This window comes from Hermetia illucens, chromosome 4 (genome assembly GCF_905115235.1).
Source record: "Hermetia illucens chromosome 4, iHerIll2.2.curated.20191125, whole genome shotgun sequence".
Lineage (NCBI taxonomy): Eukaryota > Metazoa > Arthropoda > Insecta > Diptera > Stratiomyidae > Hermetia > Hermetia illucens.
In genome coordinates, this window is record NC_051852.1 from 84,654,640 (window position 1) to 84,665,839 (window position 11,200).

The window sequence follows — 11,200 nt, forward strand, 5'->3', positions numbered from 1 at the left end:
TTGGTAGTATTATGTTCCATAGCCTTCGTTACTGCAAAACTTGATGATTGTAGGGTAAATTTTCCCAGTCAATTTCTAGAAAATATGCTTATAATGAATATGGTAATTAGTCCAATTATTAAAGCTTGCAACCTCCGAATTCTTTCAGTCAAGACCAATTGACATGAAATTTGGGGGTGGGGGCATAAGAAATAAAAGTGATGTAGGACCGATGTGCGCCTCCCCCCGGAGGTAGTTTCTCCGAAACTACGCATTCTATATCCACCAAATTTTCAGAATTTATTGCGAGGGCTCTAATACAGTGTATTCTTAGGGATTTGTTTTTATTGATTTTTATATAAAAAATTCAGGTAATAACATTATTTTGATCATAGCTCCGTTATTATTTAGCGAACTGACTTCTATTATACCTCATTTTAAAGGTCTTCTCGAGCATTTTAAAAGAGCTATAGATCAATTTCTACTAAAAGTTTTGTGTTATTTGGCTTTAAAGATATATAAATATTAATTTATATAAATTTTTTTAGACATTAAGAATTTACGTTTGGCGAGCTATACCTCCATATTACACCTACCAAAAAAATGAAAACATTCATTCTGCTGGCTGTTCAATATGCCTTGTTTCTGCCTAGTATCATTTCTACATGAAATGGTTTTCGAGTTAAATATTAATGATAATAATAATCGTTAAGGCAACAAATTGGATCAGGGCCTTGACAGTGGTCTTGGCTCTCTTAGCGACATCAATGCTACCAATTGAAATGTCTGAACAGACTGTGAACTCCCTGATGGTAATTTGCCGATATCTTCATGGATAAAAGCGGCAGCCGTATACCGCAGAAGGATGTCTGGTTGATACCGTATTCATCATACAGAGTAGATCATTCAATTCTAGTTCCACCAGAAATTTCCTTTCCTTGCTTATCTGCTCAAATTAAGTTAATGATATCTGACTATATACATTCTAGAAATTCACGTGAAAACCATCCTTAAGTTTATCCTAGAAGCGCAGTAATAGTTCATAACAAAGCGCGGGTATTGGCAAGCAAAAAGTCGATATCACATTAAGGTGACTACTCTGATATATACTATATGAAACCACACTTAATTAGTAACACTACAGTGTTCAAGGCGTCACAAATAATTACATTGCATTATCAATTACTGAAGGGAGCCCAACATCTGGAGGTTACCTCGATGGATAACAGGCGTCGTAGAAGTTGACCGTTTTCTGCGAATTTTTAGCATTTAGATGGGGCCAGATGGAATCGTTATTGCATTTTTTTTTGTTTTTTCCTTTATTTAAAAAAAAATCATAACAAAAGGCATGAACCTTTCATATGTTCATATGAATTTGATTGTTATTAACAAAGTAATGGCGTCAAACCGATCCTCTTCGTGTGAATTATTACTGTATTCCCATACAACAGAATATATCAGTACCACATTACGGTGAATTGTCTGAAGTGTACCATACTAAAGACCCATATACAAGTAAGATGGAAGTATTCTTGCTACCCGTATTTTTTTTCGCAGTTTATCTAAGACGATCTCAGCTGATATTCATTTATTAAACAATATAATTACTATTTACATAAACACCCCACTTAAGGTTATCAAATACAAAGAGAACTGGTATGCAGGGGTTAGTTCGATTGTTGAAGTGGACTCCGTGTCATCGTCATTAAGGGGACATATTGTAACTTCCCAAAATCATTTTGTCCCCCCAATCATTTTGTCCCCCCCCCCCCCCCCCGAACTCCCCACTTTTCAACAAATGCCAAAAGAAAGACCGGCTTGAAAAAGTACTAGCCGAAACTTTTCATTTGAAACATTACATGACACTATATTTCATGCTAGCCGACCCCGCTTGTGAACGGGACAAAGGCTGAAGAAAAAGAAGATGACTATATTATACTCAGTTTGGTATATATGTACCCCTCCTTAAATTCGACGTAGAATGATGTAACTCACTGTATGTTCTCACCTTTCCACCAAATTTGGTGTCAGTCGAGCTTTTTAAGGTTATGTGTGATACAAAACCTTGTTAAAATCAATTCAATGTCTGTTTCCCACACCCGATTTACTCAGAAATTGCTTAACCTGCCATTACAAAATTTGGTGAAAAAATGTGATCTGTGAATCTCTTTACATGTAGCAAGTGGGGCTGTTGTTGTTGTTTTGTGTTGAGTTTATGGCGGGACCCCCATACATGCGAAAGGGGGTGCAAATTTTATAGAATATAGCCGTGTGGTGAAAATGAAAGGGTTTGATTGACACTTTTCAAATTTGACCCTATTTGGTGAAAAATAGGGAAGATATCCAGCCGAAAAAAAAAATCAAAATGGTGTATGTATACGAAATTTACGATTCAAAATACATTCCGTTTTGATATCTGCAAAAATAAAGTTAAAAATATTATATTACACGATTTTGGAAATTTACCCGAAATTTGCGGTAGAAATACAAAATTTGGTCCTAGTATAAGGGATAATTTAGGACCCAATTCTGCGAAATTTATTTAAATTTGTATTTAGGTACTGGTTACTCGTTTTCATGCTTTATTCTTCTGACTTTTCTTTTAATACAATTTCTTTCTTCACTGATGGCTTTTCGACTGTCCGCTTTACCGGACTCCGGATCGGAGTTTACAATATGTTCTCGGTAAATTAAACATTTTCGATACGACTAAGATACTTTGGGAAATTCGGTAAAGTTCCTTTATTTAGTTTTTCTCAGCAGCAAACGCCTGTTGCCTGTTAGGGACATGCTGGCGCTACCATCGCGATTTTGGCGGGAGTATCGTAAGCGCTACGTACGATATACACAATAGATAATATTTTTTAAGCAGCCTATATTTACCGGAGAATAATTAAATATAATTTGAATTAAATTAAAATCTCGAAAAGTGCTTTTTGAAACTATCCACATTTTCAATATAATGTAAAGAATATGATCTCTTAAGGGAGGAAACGACAGTGAAAGGCCTATTTTCACGTACTGTTTCGAATTTTTTTTTAGTGAGAAGAACTTTTTCTTTGAATAATTTAAGCTACAATTAGCGAAGTTACGCGATATTAGGTCGTAACTAGAGTTCTCAAACTGCAGCACATGGGAAAATTTCTATCAGAAACCAAAACGGTTTTAATTTTACGTTACTAACTTATTTCCTCATAATATGAAGCTCATCGCAATCAAGTGTTCAAAAAAATATTTCAGGTTTCATTATTTCAGGAATCATGCAATCATGCACCCTTAAAAATATGATCTTATCCCAAATGTTGATTGATATTCTTTGTAATTTTGTAAAAGATCGTGCCTCCAAATTTCATAATGGTCGGTTCATTAGTTTTTGAGTTAGAATTCTCGTAAATGTGAAAAAAGTCATTTTGAGAAAAATTCGTTTGAAAATAATATTTGAAAATTTCTCTTTCCGATATGGAGACATTTCACATTCTTAATTTCAAACAAAAACCATGTACAGCAAATACAAATGCATTCGTACAAGGGATTGACGCCAAGCATTTTTCTACATAGCGCTATAAGATTACGTAAGGGCATACAGCTGCTACATCCTGGGCACTGAATGCGTGTGAAACTGTACACGATAATTGCTTGGTTTTACGCTCAAAACATGAAGGAGCGCGAATTTAGCTTTGCAATTTTTTACAGTGTATTTTGACTAGTTGAGCTAATGATCTATGCAATAAAAAAATTCAATCCTGAAAACCTCCTAAGGGCATTTTTCACACTTTTTTTTTTGTTCGTTTGCTAATATTGGGAGTACGAATTAATTCAGTCAGTTTTTTAAGAGATGACTCTTGTGGTCATTAATGTGGACAGCTGATTGCGATTACGTCAACTAGGTAGCATTTGCGGGAAGTTTTATTTCGTTGCTTTGATTGGAGGAAAAAGCAGCTGAAGCGCATAGAATGCTTGTGAAAGTATATAGTGACGATGCGGCAAATAATAAACCATGTCACGAACGGTTTCTACGATTCAGGAATGGTGATTTTATTCTCGTCCTGGACAACCGAAAAAATTCGAAGACCAATAATTGGATACATTACTCGATGAAGAAGTCAAACGCAAGATAAGCTTGCAGAATCATTGGGACATAGTGACATAGCAAAGAATTTCAGTATGATTAAAATCCACAAACAAGGAAGCAAGGAGAGATGTGGAAAGGCGATTGGGCATTTGCGAGCAACTGCTTCAAAGACAAAAGAAAAGGTTTTTGCATCAGATTGTGACTTGTGATGAGAAATGGATATTTTATGACAATCCCAAGAAGAAAAAATACGACGCTGGGCCCGGTCCACCATTGCCATCGACCTCTACATCAACACCAAACTCGAATATCCATGGTTCGAAGGTCATGTTGTGTATCTGGTGGGACCAAAAGGGAATTGTGTATTATGAGCTTCCTGATGATTCCATAACGGGGATTCGGCATAGACTGCAATTGGTTCGTTTGAGCCGAGCGTTACGAGAAAAAATGCCAGAATACTAGGCAAGGCACAACAAAATCATTCGTGTGCATGATAACGCTCAGCTTCATGTCGCAAACGTCTTTCTTTATTTACAAATTCTTAAGTTAAGTTATTTTGTCGCACCCGCCGTATTCGCCAGACATTGCTCGTTCCAATTACTGGTTGTTCTGACGGATGCAGCACGATTTGGCAGGGTTCTTTCGAAGAAGTCGAGAGTTGGCTTCAAAGTTGTATCGCCTCGAAAGACGCAATGGAATCCGAAAACTGCTTAGAGAGGGGAAAATGTTGTAGCCAACGATGGACAATATTTTGATTAATCCGTTCGTTTATCTTGTTTCGAAATAAATGCATCGTTAACACTAAAAAAACGAACCGAATTAATTTGTACTTTGATAAAATATAGTCTCAAAAATCATCCCTCAAAATTTTAAATCGAGATTAGCAGTAGTTTTTTGAGATTTCTTTTTGTGAAAACGAGACACGCAATATCATACAAAAACTAACAAGAAAGCACAAAGCAGGACATTTTTCATATGAATTGTTTTTGTGACACCTGGTTTTTCCGGATGCTTTTTGAGATTGCTTGGCCATTTATTATTCAATTTGCTCGCTTGGTTTTGCTTTGCTTGGTTTCGTGTAAAACAATACCTTATTAAAATCGGTTTACTGTCAGCTGTACCGGCTGACACCAAATTTGGTGGCAAGGTGATAACTGTGAACGCCCACGCACGCAGTGACTTACATCGTTCCATTTGGAACTTAAGGGGGTATCCATACATGAAAAGGGGTATACATTTTTTTTTCACTAAATATGTTTATATTGGGTATCAAATGAAAGGTCTCGATTAGTACTTGTCAATCCTGACAATTCTGACATTTATGGCAATAGGGGAGAGGGCGGGGCCGGAAAGAGATAATTTTTTCTACGGATCGATTCTCAGAAAACCATGAAGCTGCCACTGGTCGCTAGCCTCCGAAATACTCTCTGTTCAAATAAAGTTGCTAATAGTATATTGTTATAATTCTGAGTAATTGACTATAAAACTCCCCTTAAGTTCATCCTAGAATCATGAAATTGCGGTAATATTGATTATAATATAAAGCATGATCCTACCAAGTTCGGTCGAATGACGACGTTTATTACTAAAAAAGTTATAGTAGGTCAAAGTTGCCGATTTAGCCCAAATTTTTATTTTATTCTGACATAATACAGGGTGCGGCAGCATAACTTCCTTTTTTCAAAACTCAATAAAAACTATTGGATGCATCGGAAAATATTTATTTATTTTTTACAATGTAGGTTCATGTCTAAAGTTTTTATTTACGTTTTACGTTTTGAAGATCAAATCTATTAGGTGACGTCCCCCATTCTCCATACATTGCGTAAACCGATTTCTGGCGCTTGTCATGACTGTTGTTAGCATAACAGGTGTTATGTTGGCAATTTCTTCTTGGATGTTGGTCTTCAAATCTTGTAGGCTTCTTGGACGGTTCACATAAACACGGGATTTCAAAAAACCCCATAGAAAAAATTCACAAGGGGACAGATCGGGAGAGCGTGCCGGCCATTCCAAATCGCCTCTAATTGAGATAAGGCGCTCTGGAAAGTGTTCCCTCAAAACAGCCATCGATGCTCTTGAAGTGTGTGCTGTTGCACCGTCTTGTTGGAACCATGTGTCCCCCAAATCCAAATTTTCTAGCCTTGGGAAAAAAAATTCTGCAGCATGTTTACATACCGGTCCGAATTCACTGTCACTGTAACCTCATTTTCCTCAAAAAACCAGGGACCAATAATTCCAGCTGAGGAAATTGCACACCACACTGTGACTTTGGGTGAATGCAAAGGCTTTTGATGCAATTCTCGAGGGTTGGTGTCAGCCCTGTAGCGCATGTTTTGTTTGTTATTCCGAAATGCACGCCGTGTTGCAATAACCGAACATCTGCTTGAAAAGTAAACCTCAACGGCAAAGGCACGCTCCTCACTATTCCAACGCATGATGGCGACTGAACCGTGTCGGGACAAAACTTTACAGTATCCCCTCTTGAACGAGACCACTAGCGCTCCGCTATGACATCAACTAACTGAGTGGCGCGCATTTTAAAAAAGGAAGTTATCCTGCCGCACCAGGCGCGGAAGTTTTACCAACAAGTCAGCAGGATGAAGCCTTATACACCTCGATGCTCATCCTGCCGAGACAAAGAGGGAAATCTGATTTCCGACAGAATGGGCATATTAGAGCGATGGGTTGAGTACTTTGATGAGCTAGTGCACAACCAGAACATCGGCGAGTTGGAGGTCCCGCCAACTGAAGACGACGGACAAATACTGCCACCACCAAGTTTAGGAGAAACAGTCCGTGCAATTCATCGGCTAAAAAATCATAAGTCGCCAGGAGCCGATGGAATTACAGCCGAATTGGTTAAATATGGAAGCGACCAGTTACACCAAGTGGTTCATCAACTTGTGCTTAAGGTATGGGACAGCGAATCAATGCCTGACGATTGGCAACGAGGCATAATCTGTCTCATACATAAAAAGGGAGATATCACACAGTGCAGCAATTATAGAGGTATCACGTTGCTGAGTACCATCTATAAGATATTCTCCACTATCTTGCTAGACCGGATAGCCCCATACGCACAGAACATCATTGGCCCATACCAAAGAGGCTTCACTCCAGGCAAATCAGCAACAGATCAGATTTTCTCTGTGCGGCAAGCGATAGAAAAACTGTTGGAATATGGACAACAGTTGCACCATCTGTTCATCGACTTTAAAGCCGCCTATGATAGCATAGCCAGGGTAAAACTGTACACTGCCATGAGAGAATTCGGTATCCCGACGAAATTAATAAGACTGACTAGGCTGACCCTGACCAATGTGCGAGGCCAGATAAAAGCAGCAGGATCACTCTCAAGACCATTCGACATCAACAACGGTCTACGACAAGGGGATGCGCTATCATGCGTCCTCTTTAACCTGGCCCTCGAGAAAGTGATCCGTGATGCTGAGGTGAATGCAATGATCCTCTTCAAGTCCACCCAACTACTGGCCTATGCTAACGATATCGACATCATGGGAAGAACCACCCGAGACGTTCAAACTGCCTTCATCCAGATCGAGCAGGCGGCGCGAGATCTTGGGCTGCACATCAATGAAGGCAAGACAAAATACATGGTGGCAACGTCAGCACCGAAGACGAATCAACCAACAACATCCAATCGCACTGGTCAAACCCAAGCACGAACAAGAATAAGGATAGGGGAATACAACTTTGAGACCGTTGACAATTTCTCCTATCTAGGGTCGAAAATCACAACCGATAACAACTACGATGATGAAATCCGCCCACGGTTGTTGTCAGCCAACAGAGCCTACTTCAGCTTACAAAAACTGTTCCGCTCGAAACGTCTCGCCATAGGGTCAAAGCTCTTACTGTACAAGACTATGATCTTGCCAGTCCTCATGTTTTCCTCGGAAACTTGGGTTCTTAGCAAGAAAAATTGCGAATTCTTGGCCGCGTTCGAGAGAAGAATCCTCCGAAAAATTTTTGGCCCCCTACATGAGGATGGACGATTCCGTAGCCTACACAATGACGAAATCTATGAGCGATACCATGACCGTCCGGTTGTGGATAAAATGCAGCTCAATAGGTTACGGTGGGCGGGTCACTTAATCCGTATGGATGAAGATGATCCCACCCGGAAAATCTATAAGGGCAATATCTATGGTAGGAAAAGAAGACGAGGCAGGCCCTGCCTAAGATGGAGCGATGGCGTGGGCCAGGACGCCAGACAGCTTTTAGGGATATCGAATTGGTGGACCTCGGCGCAAAACCGGGATGTCTGGAGTTCCTTATTAAGGCAGGCCTAGACCGGATACCGGTTGTTGCGCCGTTGATGATGATGATGATCCTGCCGCACCCTGTATGTGGAAAATGCCCACCCACATGCTTTTATGTACGAAATACATTTACATTTTACACTTTTTATTTTGATTTCATCCTTCATCTTCAAAATAAGAAAACCGCAAATCAATACGTTATTTCGTTTGTGAGAAATAACAATTTTACAAACTGCACTCTGAATGTGAAAAGTGCCCTTAAGGAGGTCGTCCCGTGTGTCGGATCCGCGGAATCGAATTTTTTTGCATCAATTATATCTAGATATAGTGTAGAATATATTGGCAAAGTGATTTTTTGATATTCGAAGTCATTCGGAAATTGGAGTGCTAAACGTAATAAGTCACATGCCAGATTTATGCCCATCGCCGTAACGAAGCGCATATTTATCAGTCCGAATGACGTTCGAATGACTTCACTAAAAGGACAAGAATTGAAGCCAAGGCTGTACATGTGTTTCTTCAAGAAACCTAAGGTTTATGGGCTAGGTATAGCCGATTATTGATCAGGTAAGATTTTACGGCTACAAATCGCATTCTACTTTTTAAATGCGTTTTTCTCGAAACTTCATGTTGAAAATCGGCTACCACCATAGCCCAAAATCTATCAAACGAAATTATTTGAAATTTTCAGGACTTATTCAGAACATATTTCTACGGTCCGCAAACTAGGATAATTGTAATTCATTCAGTAGTTTTTTTTATTCATTAAGCACCAAAATTCACAAAAAAAGTTGAACACGGCACCACACGGCACGGCATTTTTTAATAATCCTAGTTTGCGGACTGTAGTTAAGTCTTGACCGTTTACCGTTTACATTTTTTAAGGATGATCATAGCGCCCTCTAGCGGGGCAGCAGAAAAACACCTTTTTTGGAGACGGGTGTATAAATTTCTCTGTATTTCAATAATAAATTATGCTGTTAAGCTGGAAAAATTATTGCGGATGCTAAGATATTGATAAATATATGGTGAAAAATTCGTATTTGCATCTTTATCCAATTCTTCGCAAAAAATTCCTAAAAAAAGCGAAAAAAAAACGGCCTTCATACGGGATGACCCCTTTAAGGTCTAACATACATTTTGAATGATCACTAATGTTTTGTGAAATATTGAACGCGCTTATTTCAAAACTTCTGCTCATGTCAGCTACTGCTACTACCGCATACTTGTTATTATGGCTCGAATTGGGATTTCCGCGATTCGTTGACACTAAGTCCTTTTTCGATGTTTTAGGTAATAAAATGCAAAGGTCCTCACTAACGAAAAATACAAAAATCAAAGCGCCGAGCTTCTGACTTGTTTTAGTTGAAGTCGAAGCTATACATCGTTATTAAAGACGAAGAAAGACATTCTCCTTCAATTAATACTCCCCGTTAGTGGCACATTTGCATAACCTTTATTTGAATTCTTGTGAAAATCACTGTAGGTGAACAGACAGAGAGATGGAATCGTGGCAAAACGATGCAAAGAAACATGTTAGTGTACAGTTTTAATTATTTATAAACCCTTTCTTCATCTCCATTATTCATTCAGAGCAGCAACTTTCTCGTACCATTCCAAAAGAAAGTTTAATGAGTTCAATATTATTTTCCGTTTTACAGGAAGTCCTGTCAGGAGAGTCGCTATCAATGAAATTCTTAGATGTAGTTACAATTTTACTAAAGTATTGTGGATCCAAGTGCACTATAAATGAAAAAAGTGAGACTCAGGCTGTGATCATTGACTTAATTGCAACGCTAGGTTTCTTCTCCGCTAATAATAAGAAAAATCAGGTGAGTTGGATGGAATGAAATTTCAAATTCGGATCAGGCACATCAAGGGTGTTTGAAATATAATTGTAGTTCTTAGTTGATCCAAGAAATGTCGGTTATTACGTAGCGTTGTAATTATTATGAATTAAAATTTATACTAAGCATTCATCCAAATTCAATCACAGGAGCTCCTTACTTCGGAACAATGTTCGATAATCATCAAAAGTTTAACAAAGTTGCCACAACACTTCAACGTGGTGATTTATCCTACTTTGTTTACGATCATCTACGACAACGATGAAGCTAAGCAGGTGGTAGCTCGTGATTTTAACGTAGACGTAAGTATACATGTCAAGCTTTATTTAATTATTTCTTCTAAAACGCGGAAAAACATTAATTCATCTTCCCGCAGTTCCTTGATGAATACAGCAAATCCGAGATTGGGAGGAAGAATCGTTTAGTGTCTGTGCTCAAACCAAAACATTAAGTTCGTGTGTATTATTACAATTAATATTGGAAGCAGAAAAGTGTACTCATAGTAACAAAGACCTTAAAACATTCATTAGTGATAATCATCATGCCATAGGTTTAAACTATACATTTGCATATATTTATATTGCTTCTATCGTATCTTGGAAAAGAGGAGTTAGTTTTCACACTTTATACGCTATCGTGGTTTGCTTTTTTGGTCCGGAGAAAGACCCTAAAATATTGGATTTTTACATGAAGTGAAAATATATATAAATATATGTCACGACATTCGAAGAAAAAAAACGATATGTGTTACTAATATTTAGTCATTAATTTATTAACACCATATAAGTGTATTATTAATTTTTTATATTTAATATTGTCACAAAACTTTCAAATATGATAATAAATTAATAGAAAAAATATTCTGAATGCTTTTTAATAAAATAAGTTTTCTAATACTGAAGGTTGGATGATTCTTCATCAACTTTCGTATGTATAAATATATAGGTACTTGCCGAAATCCTTAGTTAAGGTGAAGAATTGCAATTTCAACTACTGGCCCTAGTGGTCGAATGTAG

At 38.0% G+C, this 11,200-nt stretch overlaps 1 protein-coding gene across 1 annotated transcript in view; it reads left to right on the forward strand.

The window, feature by feature from the left end:
• The window catches only part of LOC119654822 (S phase cyclin A-associated protein in the endoplasmic reticulum), a 127,147-nt gene extending 116,149 nt beyond the window's left edge, over positions 1–10,998 (forward strand). Inside the window, exons 10-12 of the mRNA XM_038060383.1 lie at positions 9,999–10,169; positions 10,334–10,486; positions 10,561–10,998. Coding sequence (XP_037916311.1) covers positions 9,999–10,169; positions 10,334–10,486; positions 10,561–10,635 — 399 coding nt within the window. The 3' untranslated portion in view covers positions 10,636–10,998. The remainder of the gene's footprint in view (positions 1–9,998; positions 10,170–10,333; positions 10,487–10,560) is intronic.
• The last annotated feature ends 202 nt before the right edge of the window (positions 10,999–11,200 follow it).